At 39.1% G+C, this 15,775-nt stretch overlaps 1 protein-coding gene and 1 long non-coding RNA gene across 2 annotated transcripts in view; both read left to right on the top strand.

Annotated features, from left to right (window-relative positions):
* Nucleotides 1-3,686, top strand: part of adgrb1a (adhesion G protein-coupled receptor B1a) — a 158,034-nt gene extending 154,348 nt beyond the window's left edge. Inside the window, 1 exon segment of the mRNA XM_036590196.1 lies at nucleotides 1,771-3,686. Coding sequence (XP_036446089.1) covers nucleotides 1,771-1,965 — 195 coding nt within the window. The 3' untranslated portion in view covers nucleotides 1,966-3,686.
* A 1,880-nt stretch (nucleotides 3,687-5,566) lies between these two features.
* On the top strand, nucleotides 5,567-7,763 carry LOC118813942. The gene is made up of 3 exons (XR_005007686.1): nucleotides 5,567-5,676; nucleotides 7,291-7,355; nucleotides 7,677-7,763. It is a non-coding gene; the product is annotated as an uncharacterized LOC118813942 (long non-coding RNA).
* The last annotated feature ends 8,012 nt before the right edge of the window (nucleotides 7,764-15,775 follow it).

Below are 15,775 nucleotides of genomic sequence, written 5' to 3'. Positions count from 1 at the left end.
AATGGTAGGATGTTGAGTAGATTCAAATCTTAACTGCTTTAAACGATGTCACAAAGGGCATTTTTCACACCACCCATCATAGACGTTACATACGTACATACATACTCACATATATATTTACACATACTCATAGTATGCGACTGCGTCATTAAGATCACATTGCCATGTTGGTAGGCAAGCTGTAACTCTGACTGGGCTCTGATAGAGCTTGTCTCATCAGCGTTACTGCAGTTACAACCCTGCAGGTTGCTGAAGACTAAAAGCAAAATAGCTCAGAATGACCACGAAAAACATGTGGACACTTTAGATGCAGTCTCCAGAAAACGCTACGAAGAGAAGATTTGCTAGATTGGTGGACTGGATCCGTATAGCCTGCAAGTGGCTACCAAACCTGCCAAAGCTCTTAAATAGTGAACTCATACACATATATAAAGCTGAAGTCAGCTTCTTAATCGCCAGCTTCTCATTTGAGTTTTCCGTTCCATCCTAAATGGTGCTGCACCATTTGAAAGTTGGCAAATACAAAGCCAAGAACAGCTTCCCTCAATAAATACATTACCTCAAAAATGCATCAACAAATACCTTAAACTTTTACTTGGAAATGTTTAATGAGTAGCTAACGAGCAGCACAGCAGAGCAGCTTTTGAACGCAACTGGCTGATCTAATTTTTACACACCTAGTATGTTTTACACACTTAATGTGCTAGTATTCAATTTGGGACGGGGCACTAGCAATGCAGTGGGAAATCTAAGCCATCTAAATTTCACCTTTCATTTGTGATCACTACAGCAACAAATCAAATAAAATCAAGGCAATACACACTCAAATATGTCAGTTTTGATCATTTTTTAAATGAGATTTTAAAAATTATCAAAAAAATAAACAAAAGAAAGTTTTCTTGCCTTTTGCTGGATCTGTTATGGCTTGATATCTCATTACAAACTGACACAGCACGGCTTAATGAACTAAATGAAATGAAATAATGTTGCCTACAAAAGTTGTGGCAGTGCGAGTGTGATGTCATCAGAATACTATCAGTTAGCAGCCGCCTGGGATACCATAGCACCGGCCTGGCAATACCTTACCAACCACCTGAGATACCATATCAATAGCCTAACAACACCTTAGCAACTAGCTGGGATACCCTAGCAACATCTTAGCAACCACCTGAGATACCATAGCAATGACCTAACACCTCCACATATTCCTTTTTTGTTTCTTAATCAGAAACGTTGTTTGTAACACAAACTGAATAAAAAAAAAACAAATTCTGTTACATGTCAAATAAATGCAGCAACAGCACTGAGAAATCACATGATTAGCAGAGGAAAGCAGATTAAACTGCTGAAATAAGCAACAGGAAAGCCCACAAGGTGCCCTCCTCCAAAAGTATTGCTTCCTTTTTACCTCCAAATTGAGAGCAGGATGAAAAAATCACATTCCTCGTGAGCACGTCTCAACCTGGGGATAACATTTATTAGCCTGTCGCTTACACATTACTGATAAATGTTGTACTTGTATAATGTTAAATTCTCTAATAAACTGAAAATGTAAACTTTAACATATTAGGCACATTACATAACTCACATTTTCAGCCACTTCTTAATGTCTTGACTTGAGACACCACTGTATTTAATTTTTTTTAAACATTACACCCCTACTTTCTTCATATTCCATCTCTTTTTTAGGCTCTCTCTCTATTTTTCTTTCTCACATCGTTGTCAGTATGTTTCTTTACTATGTTTCCGCTTTCCTTGTTCCCATAACAGGACAAGCAGCAGACTCCCAGTAAGCGGGCATGGGAGGGAATCAGGAAGACGCACTCTCCGCCGTCGTGGGTTCGGAAGGAGCTGGAGCCGCTGCAGGCGTCTCCTCTGGAGCTGCAGGCGGTGGAATGGGAAAAGGCCAGTGCCACCATCCCTCTGGTGGGTCAGGAGATTATGGACCTGCAGACTGAGGTCTGATGGGCCTCCAGCACTGCGCATAGGCTTGGAACAAAACCGCTCCACTGGCAGGGAAGAGAGAGAAAGTGAGAAGTGTGCAAGGGAAAAAAAAGAATCCGGAAAATGAAACAGCGACTTCGTCAGTGTACAATTTGTTTTATTTTGATGCTGGAATGGCCTTTCCCTTAATGTCAAAGGGAATCGTAACACTTGGGTCCGGACATGTTGCTATGGAAATGGCCTTGCGTTACCCAGATTTGCTGGAGTTTTAGTGGTGACCCTCTTTGGCATTCTGGGATGTCGCCATGGGAACGTGGGGAGTGACTGATAAGGAGGAGAAGAGAAATTCAGGCTGTGGTTGGAAGGAGCCTGAGTGTGTGGCCTTCAGTTTCTTACACTCTTCTTGGACACAATAACACATTCATCTCTACACAGAAAATATTTAAGACCATTACAGATTAAAAATACTTGCATTTCTAGCTACATGAAGCCTTCAAATGTCTAGCAAAGGTCTGGAAAGCCACAAACAAACCACTGGGAAACCTCATTTCATGAGCAATCACACAACATTCTGTCATGATTCTAACTGGTTCTAATGAAATTATTATTATTATTATTATTATTATTATTATTATTATCAATGTGCCACAAAAAGCAAATGCCTATGCTGCTTCGGCTGTGATGGGTGGCGTGGTGGTAGGGTCTCCGCTACCTGAGCACAGAGGCCAAAGCCATCCGCATATGACTGTTAGTAATGAGAGAAATGCCTGCTCCACATGTCCTCCGTGATGCAGTGGGGGATTTGACCACACAACCCTACTGAGCCAAAAGCGCCCATGTCCATGCCCGTGTCCCTCCCTTAATTCCCAGAATCAGCCAACGAGCCATCCACCACACGCCAACCGCCCATGGATGCTTCAGAAACATCTGTGCGAGTCCAGGATTTTACCGCCAAACGCCTCATCAGCGAGAGACACTCATAGAGGCATCCTGTCGAGGGAAACCTTCAGGTGCAGGTGTGAAGAGACGGGGCATGCCCTGCTGGATCAAAACAGACAACCCATCTGTGGATGTGCCGTGGCATGAAAACGATGACTCTGTTCGCTTCATGGTGACGCCTTGACAAACTCATTAGAACTGTGGAGGGTGCTGATCACAGCAAGCGTAGAGCAAGTGAGCTGACTGCACTCAGAGAGTACGAGTATGTATAGAATCATGTCGGAAAGCGCAAGCCGAGGTAAATGAATATACAGTATATATACATATGAATATACCTTATAAATAGATATGAGAAGTATATGAATTTGCAGAGTTTGATTACGTGGTCAGTGGATGGTTTCACATAGAGAAAGCACAAGGCTCACTCCTCAGAGTCCTGTTGTATAGCATTGTAATTATTTCCAAAAAGAGTTCTACAGAATGAATTTTAGCCTATAAATATCTTTCTTACTGTGCTTGGGGAATATTGTTATTCTTATTATAAAAATCATTGCGATTATGAGATCCCCAAATCTTGTCAGGTTACTGGACTATATGAGTGTTCTGTAACTCCATGTAACAGTGTGTGTTTTAATATCACTGACTGTCACGCCAGGAAAAAAAAATCTGTACTTGTCTGATCTCTCCGTCCCCGCCACCCCTCCACTCTCCCTTTTTTAGTTAATCGGGTCTCTTTGTTAATGTACAGTTTTCAGAGCACAAGATGAATGTGTCATATTTCTAATAAAAAATACCTATATAATGATTTGTGAAGTGTCATATTTATATGTACGCCTGCCTGCCTGTTCTTGCTTTGATTGTATTTTGTAGCACTGCGCTGTCACTTGCAATTACACTTGTAATCTTCATATAATCTACATATAATGTTGATACAGACGAGTGACAAAATTACCACTTGCAAATGAGTAATGGATGCATTTCTAAGTCAATCACAGACATTTGTAAGTGCTACTTCCTCCGTAAAGCGAAAGGGAGACTCTGACAGAACAAACCTGCAGTGAGAACGGATGTGGCAGTAAACTAGATGGTAGCTTGTAATTCAGACAGTCTGTTTTTATTTCATTCCTAAAGCTGAAAACATTTTGGATTAAACTGTATGGAGGACCAACGTTACAGCTCCAAAACAATGTCCAAAACAAGCAGATAATGCTGGCTAGCATCTAAGGTAAGCCACACGTTATGGGTTTTTGTGTTTGCTAACACTATTTTTAATGTAATTTCTAAAGATGCCAGCTAGCAAACTTCGCTTTTCATGACTTAGCTGTTGACAGCTTTATAAATTAGTCAGATTAAACAGGACTTTTCAGGGCTTACATTTGTGTTTTAAACATTCTGTGTAAAGATGAATATTAATGTACAGGTGCCACTATTTATTTTGGTTTCATTAATGTTTGCTAAAGGTTTTCATGTAAAACATGTTCTCAGCATAACATTGCATTGAATATCTCTAGTGTTAGCCTTAGCATAAGCTCATCTGAAGGGGCAGCTTCCATCACTCAAACATCCCCCTTATTAGAGAGGAAAGCCAATGGCTTTAATGTCCAGTGGTTAAATGATTTTGCTGGTTTGATTAAGGAATCTTAGAATCTTTTTGCTTCAAACTATTTTATAAATGGTCATTAAAAGCAAAAACTCCAGACAGTTGTACTGCATGATATGACCTTAATGCCTGACCCCCTATGGTAAGAGGGTCTGGTGGCTCTGTTATACTGTGGGGGGCATTTTCCTGGCATGGTTTGGGTTCACTTGTACCCTTTGAAGAAAAAGTCACTGCAAATCACTATATTCTGACTTATGACCTTTATCCTGTGATGAACCATTTCTGTCCTGATGCAAGTCTCGAAGAGCACCCATGCACAGGACAGGATGAGTCACTGAATGGTTTGAAGAGTCTTAAGAAATGATGTAAAGCATAATCTATGGGCTTCATGGTCACCATGGTCCAATATCTAACATTTCAGGGCTGTGTTTTATTGTTTTCTGTTTAATTTACGTATTAAGTTCACCAAAAATGTTAGCTAGCTAGCACTCTTTGAAGTCTTGTAATGTAATATAGCCTTATCATTGCGAATTAAGTAGTATTAAATCCCACACAGTTATATGACAATATTTCTGGCTTCATTAACATCTTTCATACTTTCGATAAAGCTGGTTTACACAGGTTAGCTGTTTTCTATTTACATTTACAGTTTTAACCAGAGCAACTTAGCATTTTAATCATGCTACAGATGTGGGCGAATAAAACGTTAGGAGTCTTACCCAAGGACTCTTATTGGTGTTCGGTGTTGTGCTTGACTGAGGAGCGAATCGAACCCCATCCTGCTGTGTGGAGGGCAGAGGTATCATCCACTTCACTATACCAACCGAAAAAACTACCACTGTTGCATTGGTCAGGAATCGGTCCTGGGTCTCCACCAGGCCCGGACTGGCCGTCAGGAGAAACGGGAGATTTCCCGGTGGCCTGGCCTGGACGGCTTGGCTAGATAATGTTTCAGCTTATGATGAACTAAACAACACAGTACAGCTTGTGAACAGAGTCTCTGCAGTGCTTTTCGCGAATCACGTCTTTCTGCCGTGACGTAGCACGTAAAAAACACACTCTTTATCCGCTCGCGCGCATGAAGAGCGAGTTTGTGCTAATCGCGTCTCAGTGGAGAAGAGGAGAGGTGGCGCGGAGAGGGAAAGGATAAAAAAGAGAAGGACTCGAATAAGAAGCTGCTAGGTGTTCAAAAGGTACTGATTTATTCAGCAAGGGAGCGACAGGTCAGTCATGTAAGAACTGTTTAGTTAGTTTAGGTTTGCTCTGGTTGTGTTTTGTAGCCTACGGCATCTTAACGTTAGCCAGCCAGCAGTTGAATATTATGATTCGATGCTTCATTGTGCAGCCCAAATTCACTGAGCCCCGGAGGGGACGGAGGTAAAACTAAATAATTAATTCAAGTGAACGTTTTGCAGTTCGTACGCACGTTTTCTCTTATTCGTGGTCACGATTTCTTAAATCGTTCCCATCGTTTTCTTTTAATCGTGCGCACGTTTTTTTTTTACTTCGTGGGTACGTTTTTTTTAATTCGTGATCACGATTTTCTAATGTTTTTTTTTGTTTTTGTTTTTTTTTACCGTGGTCATGTTTTATTTTTAACTGAATGCACGTTGTTTGTATTTTGATAACATCTCCCTGAGACTGTCTGTCAGGTTTTGAATTAGATTGATGAGATAACAAACAGAGATGCTCATCAGGTTTCATTTTGATCTGTGGGGTTATGAGGAAACTGCAGCTCCTCTTCACAGCAAACGGCCCTCGGTGGTTAGAGATCGTCACACAATTACAAGAAGAAATGATCAGCGTTTCCACATCCTCACATTAATATATCTACATCTAATCCATAGATCTATTAAACTCTCTTGCCATTTGACCTCATCCCACATGAATGTTTCTATGTGTGTTTAATTTGAGTTTGTTGAAACGTTGACGCTGACCATTTCTTCCTGTAATTGTGTGATGATCTCTAACACCGCAGCTTGTTGCGGAAGCAGAAAAAGCAATAAGAGGCCGCGCTGCTTCTATATCTCTGTTAAATATAATCATTAGCCAGTGCAGTTTAGTGAAGATTGTGGTTGTAGTTTGTTGTCTTCCTTCATTTCACCACCGAACTGAAGCTACACTGATGAATCTGAGGGCCGTTTGCTGTGAAGAGGAGCTGCAGTTTCCTCATAACGCCCCACATCAAAATCAGACCTGATGAGCATCTCTGTTCATTATCTCATCAATGTAAGTCATCAAAACCCGTCAGACAGTGTCAGGGAACTGTTAGTTACATCTGTACAGGACAAAAAATAAACAACATGCGTTCCCTTAAAAATGAAACATGACACCAATTAAAAGAAAACGAGAGAACGAATTAGAAAATCGTGATCACAAATTAAAAAACGTACCCACGAAGTAAAGAAAACGTACACACGTTTAAAAGAAAACGAGGGAATGATTTAAGAAATCGTGACCACGAATAAAAGAAAACGTGCGTACGAACTGCAAAACATTCGCTCTAATTAATTATTTTTTTACCTCCGTCCCCTCCAGGACTCCGTACAAATTCACAAAATATAGAGAGCTACTTTTAAAAGTACAGTTTTGCCAATCAGTATGCAACAGTTTGATTATTTGTGACTCTTCAGAAGATAGGTCTTGATGCTTGCAATTAGCATGAAAAAGTCAGCTTTTCAATTGATGCACAGTTGCTCATTCATGGATGTTTCAAAAGCATAGGTTATATGAAACAAGTGTGGATCTGATTTAGATGCATTTAAATTCATAATTACCTTTGTGTTTTCATTTTTTTCTTTGCAAAGGTGGAGCTGCAGTACACAACCGGAAAGAGAGCATAAGACAAGTTCAAGTTCAGGGAGAGCTCCAGGTACAGCTTACATTAGGTTTACCTAATAATTAAAATAATATATAAACACATTGGGGTACCCAGTGTATTTATGGGGATATTGTTAAAAGTAGTTATCTCAGCACTTAATGCTGGGTTCTTAAAGAGCATCAAGATTTCATATATCCAAGTATTTAAAGTACTTTATGATCAAAGCATTATTTACACCAAGTGTGTGAATCAAAAAATCTGGAACAGTTTAGGTGACTGAGCTGGTAATTAAAGAGTGAACAGTTATGGAGCATATTTTGTATTACCTTAAACATACATATAAAAACCCATACTAAACACCTATTCATGCAGACACGGTAGCTGTTCGTGTGTGGCCTGAGTCTTGCCATGATTCCTGGCCTGAACAACTGTTCCAGTCTGGCCCTGGTCTCCACCGTGGCAGGTGAGAATTCTACCACTGAACCACCATTGTAAAGAAAGCCTGCAGAATGTCACTGGTGTTAGTGTTGCCATTTCTGAATATAAAGGTTAGTGAATGCACATGTAGCTCCAAACACTACACTCCAAATCCAAAGCTTTTTTTTTTTTGACTGTGGGGATGGCATCGGATGGAGCCCTTGGTATGTCCTTCAGGTCATCGCTTACTGAAGGAGATTTTTTAAAAATGCAGTATCTTCATGTAAATTGCTAATCAATGCAAATACATCAACAAGGTAAATTTTAATCTGTTATTCTGTAATCGAGTTTGTTCAAGTAATAGTGACAAGCCTACAACACGTGCCTGTTGAAGGACAACTTGTTCTTCTTGAACAATGAAAGATAAATAGTGCACTATTGATCTCAACATTTGCTTCCCCATCCGCCAAAAACAAAATAAATAAACAAACAAACAAAAACCTAGGGAGTGGCGCAAGATTGGCTGTGAGAATACTGAGGTCTAGAGTTGCCTATGTGTGATTAGAGGACAGAGAGAGGATGACTGGAATAGCCTCAAAATTATTTACACTCTATGAGCAGGAATCCAATCTGGACAGCAGAACAGTCTGCTGATAAAGATTTAACCGATCATAAATACAGGAGAAAATAAATGTCATGTGCGTTATTAGTAGATTTAAAGAATATAGCAGGGTGGGAACAGGGGGGAGTTAGGCACAGGGGAAGTGCAGCCCTAGCACAAAGATGGCATTATTTTATGTCAGAGCAGAGCAGCCCAGTGTCTTTACCCTAATTATTCTGGTCTTATTTATACTCCCTCCTTTCATAATACATCAAATGAGGGGCAATTAACGAAGAGTGAATGAGTGCTGTAATGTAATAAGTATCAACAATGTTTTCACAGTGTGTTTCAAATATCTGCAAGGTTGGGGTTAATGTAAGGGATTTTCAGTGTGGTCAGCAGTATGCATAAAGCGTTTCTAAGTTGGATTGAGGTTTATGGCCTTGAGCTGCTCACTGAAATAAGATCTATCACCAATTCTTCCAAGATAATACTAATCCTTACAGCAGTGATCCTTATGTCTACACAGCACAAAAGTCAGAGATGACCATTCATTTATTTAATTTCCAGTCAAGTATTAACTCCAAGATATTCATTTTCAGCACCAGGAAAAAAGAAGATAACATTAGTTTGACAGAGAATTACCCATAAGCCTCAACAACTAAACACATCATCGTATTTTCAGAATTTAGTGTATCCAACTTTGTCTTCATCTTTCTCTCAGCTCCATTCTTTTTTGCTTATAGTTTTTCAAAGAAATCTGGGAAATTTTCCAACCTCCAAAGTTTAGTCTTAGAAGTTGGTTGCATTTTCTGCTTATCATGATCCAAATAATCCCAATTCAGTGATGTTGAGGTCTTGAAGCTGAGTTGGTCAGTACATTGTTTCAAAGAACACCAGCAGCTTCTTTGTTTGATTTTCTTCTTTTTGTCTATTTTCTTTTTTCAGTAAGGGCTTCTTGACATATACACTCCTTTCGGAGTGTTGAGTTCTCTGCTCACAGTGGAAGGATGGACAGAAACACGTGGATTCTTTCAGATCTGAATCAAGAGTGGAGCTAGATTTTTCTCCTCTCTCTTAAAGATGAAAGCTTTAAGTGCTGTTTATCTGAAGGGGACAGTGTTGGGTGTCTACCAGGTCTTGCATGGTTGTTAGGAGTCCTTTTTTTTTGTGTCTTTTTAATCTTTTAATTGTAGTCATTTGTATATTTTCCTTTGACTTTCGTCTTCCTTGTACTTGGTGGAAAGTTGGGCTGGAAATAAAATAAGTGAAGTTTGGTCTCTGACTTTTGCCCAGTACTGTACATGCAGGAACCCAAAACTTAATTGTATATACATGGTAATCCAGTGTAACATGGCCCTTTACATGCAGACTGAAGCGTTAGCATAACTGGAAGCTATGTACAAGCATTTAAAAATAAAGTTCGATAAAAATAATAAATGATAGATTTTTTACAGGATGTCAATTAATGATGAAAAGACCAAAGAGTCAATATATATTGACATTCATCTATCAAGCATCTCAGAGTAACAGCACTGATCAGGTCTCATAAGGTCATGGAATTTTTTTCAATGTTAGATAAACAGCAAAAGCTGATCCTAGATCAGTAATTCCAAGAAGTTTGATAAATGTGGGCCATGGTGTGGATAACTGTAGCTAAAAAATTAGCTAATTTCTCTCGCTTGCTCTTCCAGCAAGTACGGTCTCTACGAATGTACAGAAACAGCATAAAGTCAATATAAGGGCCTCCATGCACACACACACCCAGCAGTGAGGGAAGAGTAACTTTACGGAAGTAATAATTTAATGAACATTTCCCCTTTTGCTTTGTCGCAGTTGTGTAAGTAAATTTTTTATAGTTGGTTCATTAATTCATGAGGACATCTGTTTTCAGAGTTTTCACTTTACTTGCTTGGACAAGATCAAGCTGCTAACTGTTCGGACAGATGACTGTCCAGGTTAACTGAGCCTGGTCTGTATAATTATGTTTTAGCAGGGCAGTTTCTTGCTAAAGCAGCATAAGCAGTCACTTCGTGTTTTCAATTATGTCCATTATGACCTCCTATGGACCCCTGGCTTAGGACCTCCAAGCAGCCATGGAACAGCCCTGTGTTTTAGCCTGTTTTATTCTACATTATTCTTTCAAGCACACCTCAGCCATTTTAGTAATGATTCATTTGGTCTAGTAAGACCACTTTTCAAGGATGTATTACTGACCATGCCAGTGGGCCAGTGCACAGGGACCTCTGACTGCCAAGAGAATGAATAACCATTGGCTGATAAATGAAATAGATGATTTTTGTTGCCATTCAAATGGGATGTCTAGCGTCCATCTTTACTCTTTGATGCGAGTCAGACTATTTCACACACACATTATCTAAACCACTTATTCTGGATCGCAGGAGCCTATCCCATTGGGCAGAAGGCAGTAAAAACCCTGAACAGGTCACCAGTCCATTGCAGGGCAGGCACATTGACGTATACAATCACACACATACGTTCACAACTATGGGCATGTAAATGTCTGATTGGCCTAATTGCATGTCTTAGGACTGTGAGAGTAAACCCACACAGACACAGGGAGAACATGCAAACTCCACACAGTAAGGACCCTGTTTCGTTGAGTTAACCCGGCCAAGTTAAATCGAACCCAGGACCTACTTGCTGCGAGGCAACAGTGCTACCCACTGCACCACCGTGCCGTCCTTGTTGGACTTCTTCTATTTTGGCATTAGAACTCGGTTTGGCTTGAAAGAAAAGGAGTCAAGTTTGTCTTTAGACACATTACTGAGGCTGATTTTGTTTATTTTGGAAACAAAAAAAGGACCTTGTTTTGCTCACATGGTATATAAACACAAACATAAATTATTGATTAATCTCAGTTTTGAGTACTTTATTTATTTATTTAGTTATTGATTTATTGATTGATTTATTTTGTAAAAACTTGTCTTGTTGGCCATCATCCCACAACAAACATTGCACTGTTTTGGTTCCCCATGCTCTAGTTTTTCTAAAATATAGCCTCTGTAACTAATTTTTTGATGCTTCTAACTTCAAATATGTTTTCCCATAACTTCAGAATTTTAATATTTTGCTAGCACTGTTGGGATATTTTAAGCACTCACAGACACATACACAGAAGGCACTTTGGTTAAAGTTCAGCTTAATCAGGACAGGTATATAAATGATAAACTTTATCACTCCCACAAACTCTAAATGAAATTTGTCACAGCTGAAGTTTCTAGTTTCTTATTATTTTCTGCAAATAAGACACAGAATTCCAGCATGTCCAGTAATGGCCTAGAGCTTATCACTCAGCTCCTGCCTGCCTCTTTGTTGATGGAAATGCCAACCTGAGGTATGGCTCCCTTTGATATTTCTCTTCACCATTGTACAGTCTGAAAATGTTTTCTTTTAAGATAATGAGCATGTCTGTTCTTGCACATCAAAACAACCAAAAAAAGTACTTTCATTCCTTCATTTTGTGCAACTATTGTAGATTTCAATGCATATAATTTTGTATTTTGTATTAAGATAATAACAAGATTTTTCTTTTTTTCACATGGTTGTGATTTTGTTAGCTTTAAATATATCTTAGGGTTTTTCATCACAGCACACTGAAAGCTGCACTCTGCTGGTTTGTTGAACATGTCTTGGAGTTCCAGGGACATGCTTGTGCTCATGCCAGATGAGATGACTAATTAAATGTAATCTGGATTCAATTATATGGAAATCACCCCTCTCAGTGCATCTGCTATGCAATTATGCCCTGCATGTGTTTGCTCATCAGGTGAAATCAACAAGATTACTTTGAAAATGCTCACCTCTGCTGGCTTGATTAGATTCCATCTGATGCAGCTCTATAAGCAGACTGAACAAAAGAAGTCCTCCACTACCCCAGTAAACTTCAGTCTACTCTGTAGAATATAACTGGGTTACACATGGAAGTGTCAGTTTTATCTCAGGGAGCGAAACTAGCTGTAACTGCATTTTTCACAGCCAAACTCATCACACCATCTTACCTCAAAACCCTAAATATGCTAATGTAAGTGATCATGAAGTAGAGGTGTCCTTCTCTGATTCATAGAAATGCTACCTAATAATGTTGTCCTCCATTGTCTTCTTCTGCCATAAAGGTTCAATTAACAGATTTCATATTTATTGACTGATAAAGTGATTCATAATAATTTAAATGTAAAATGTTTCTAAAATCTAATCTAAAATTCTTTGATTCATTCATAAAATTCAAAAAGTTTTGCCATGTACCAGAGATGTCAAAAATTTGCATCATAGTGAATGGTTTCATTTGTTTGATATAGACTCATTTGCATCATCGTTTTTTAGTGTTTATTTGTTACTATTTGCTTCCTTAAAGCTTCCTTAAAGCTTATTACCACTATTTTCAACCTTCAGTTTAGTGTTAGTGTTGATAGCAGCTGTTTGTGTTGTTTAGCATTATTTGCTTCCTTTAGGTTAGCTCTAGTGTTGTTTAGCATTATTTACTTACTTTAGGTTAGCTCTAGTGTTGTTTAGCAGTTTGCTTCCTTTAGGTTAGCATTAATGTTGTTTAGCATGGTTTGCTTCCTTTAGATTAGCTTTAGTGTTGTTTAGCACTATTTGCTTCCTTTAGGTTAGCGTTAGTGATTTTTAGCACTATTTGCTTCTTTTAGATTAGCATTAGTTTTAACTTTATATGCTTCCTTTAGATTAGCTTTAGTGTTGTTTAGCATTATTTACTTACTTTAGGTTAGCTCTAGTGTTGTTTAGCACAGTTTGCTTCCTTTTGTTTGATGTTAGTTTTGTTTAGCACTATTCCTTTAGGTTAGCTGTTGTTTAGCACTATTTGTATCCTCTAGGTTAGCATTAGTCTTGTTTAGCACTATTTACTTTTTTAGTTTAGAATCGTGTTGATTTGCACTGCTGTAATTAAAGGATAAGTGTTGACCAATTTATAATACTTATTTCAGACCTGGTTTTTTAACAGACTGTTTTTGTTGCTGTATTATTAAAACATACATGTAAACAACGTCTTGATTAGCTGTCTTGAACTGTGCATCATTTAGAAAGCAGTCCAGTCCAAAAAGCAGATCCTTATAACTTTAATGTGAATGTGTGGGGCTGAACTACATTTGCTGAATAGGTGGATATGCTGTATGTAAACATGTTGGACATGACATTACAAAAACAATGAATTCAAGATGAGCTGTTTGTGCAGCTTAGAGTCCATACATGGACTATATGAGCTGGGGAGGGAATGGTACGTTTTGAAATTTAAACACGTTTTACGTACTACATTAAACTCTTTTTATTTCAGAAAGGCGAGGGAAATTCATTTTTCTGTGAAACGAGCCCGTTAAAGCTTTCTGGACTCATTCAAATATTCAAACATTTCTTTCCATTCTAAAGTTCTGTGATTGAGTTTGTGCTTCCACAAGGCGCAAAACTCTTCCGAGCCACATCGTGTATGCGCAGCACACACACGCTCATTCAGGTGTATAGGTTATGTGAGATTTGCATTCTCATTCATTTTCATTCATTTAACAGATTGATCCCAATCCTCTTAAGTGCTATTCAACAGGGGGAAAAAATGTGAGTCCTCAAAGCCATTTTAAAAAAGTTTCACTCTAGAGATTTCTCCTTCTCTCCTTAGGGGTCTTTTGTCTGTGCTTGCTGACCTCCCTCAGGCCTCCTGATTTACTCTGGTGGCAAATCCCTCCCAGATCCATCCAGTGTGACAGCTGCAGACAGGCTCTGATTTACAACCTGTCAGTCTCACTCTCTGGACTGGAGTGCTTCTGGAGTGGCCTGGCCTCAGCCCATCCACCCTCATCTGTGTCTGCTCCAGTCAGTGATTAATGTTCCCCCTATTTTTAACAACACCCCCCCCACACACACAAATACAAAGGCTCACACACACACACACTTTCAGACCCTGTCATGGTACTGGCCCTCTGCTGAGGTTCTCCATTCATACACCCATAGGCACAGACTATGAGGAGCATTGGGTCATTGGTCCCTCCAAATCTAATATTGGAGGGGTGATGCCCCCCCAAACCTTGTGCAAAACATGAGAAAAGCAATGGTGGTAAAACTGCATTGAGCAGTCTGAAAACATCTATGATAATGAAATAGTGTTTTGACAGTTGGAAAACAGTTGGGATTTTAAGCATGCAGGGACGCTACTGCAACCAGAAAACCTGTGCTGTGTGTATTTGACTTTGACTTTGCTGGACCTCTGTTTGGCCATAGCCTGGTATTGCTGGTCTTCAATGGCAGGCAAAAACACTGTTACACCATGAAGTTTAGCTGATTTCATTTTGTATTTTGGTTGTATTTTATATTAGAATTACATTTTCATTTGATTATGGCACTATTATTTGAATTAATACAGAGAATATTTTTCAAGCAAATGTCTAATTTAACCAATTTCCCCATTTTGGCACTAAATGTTCTGCTCATAATATTCCAAAAGAAAATGACATTGCAAAGCCACCATGTTATCTCCTTTCTTGTCTCTTGATTTTCCTGGTAGTTTATAAGCATTCTAAGTATATTACAGAATATACTCACAGTTGACTGATTTTACTTTGAATTACTTTTCTTACTCTCACTAAGACCAGCTACCTGCCAAAGCTGAGCCTGAACTGCCACACACCAAGTTTGGGCGTTTCCTTCCCCATGTGCACTGTAACCTTTAGAGGCATCACTGTAGAAAATTTACTAAGTGTATGATCATGAAAACCAAATAAATGATTCATATTTGTACTGTATTCACCCACAATTCCCGCTTGTGTGTGCATGTCTCTTTTACAACATTAAATGTCTTTTGTCAGATTAACAGAAAACTTAAAACATATAAAGGCCAAACAAACAAATAGGCATTTTGTGTTCTGCTTGAGACAATAAGGCAACGGTAAAAGAGGATAAATGGAGTGACCCATTGCACTGGGACTGAGGGATGGCTGGCTGCTGTCCATGGTACTGACAGTGCAGTTGTCCTCAGATTCAGTTCATGTGAGATAGACAGGCAACCAGCACAAGGCACACAGGAACAAGTCACTGCTGGATTCTCGTCAGCTACGCCAGCTGCAGCCACTCACCTCCCTGTCCAACCAGCTAGAAGCTGATGCTGCAGAGTACAGATGAATTATCTCTACAGTACAATACTGAGTAACAAAAAGGCCTAGAATTAGTATTAGTGCCTAATACTGAGACAAATACTTTTAGAAAGTTTTCTTATGCACATAAAGTGATTTGTGATTTCAGTAAAAAGGGGTAAATGCGGACATCAGTAATATGTATATGTTTAAAAGTCTTTGCATTAGTCTTAGTAAACTCTCGCCCCTCCCCATTAGTGTGTCCCCCTGTGTCTTGTAGCTTTGTGTGGGCCTTGTTTCTATGGCACTTTGTTAGGTCTTGGGCTTGTGCTGTTGGTTCTTTGTTCATGTCATGA

Source organism: Colossoma macropomum, unplaced genomic scaffold, assembly GCF_904425465.1.
Source record: "Colossoma macropomum unplaced genomic scaffold, Colossoma_macropomum, whole genome shotgun sequence".
Classification (NCBI taxonomy): domain Eukaryota; kingdom Metazoa; phylum Chordata; class Actinopteri; order Characiformes; family Serrasalmidae; genus Colossoma; species Colossoma macropomum.
The sequence above is the reverse complement of the archived record's forward strand: the minus strand, read 5'-3'. Positions and strand labels throughout refer to the sequence as shown.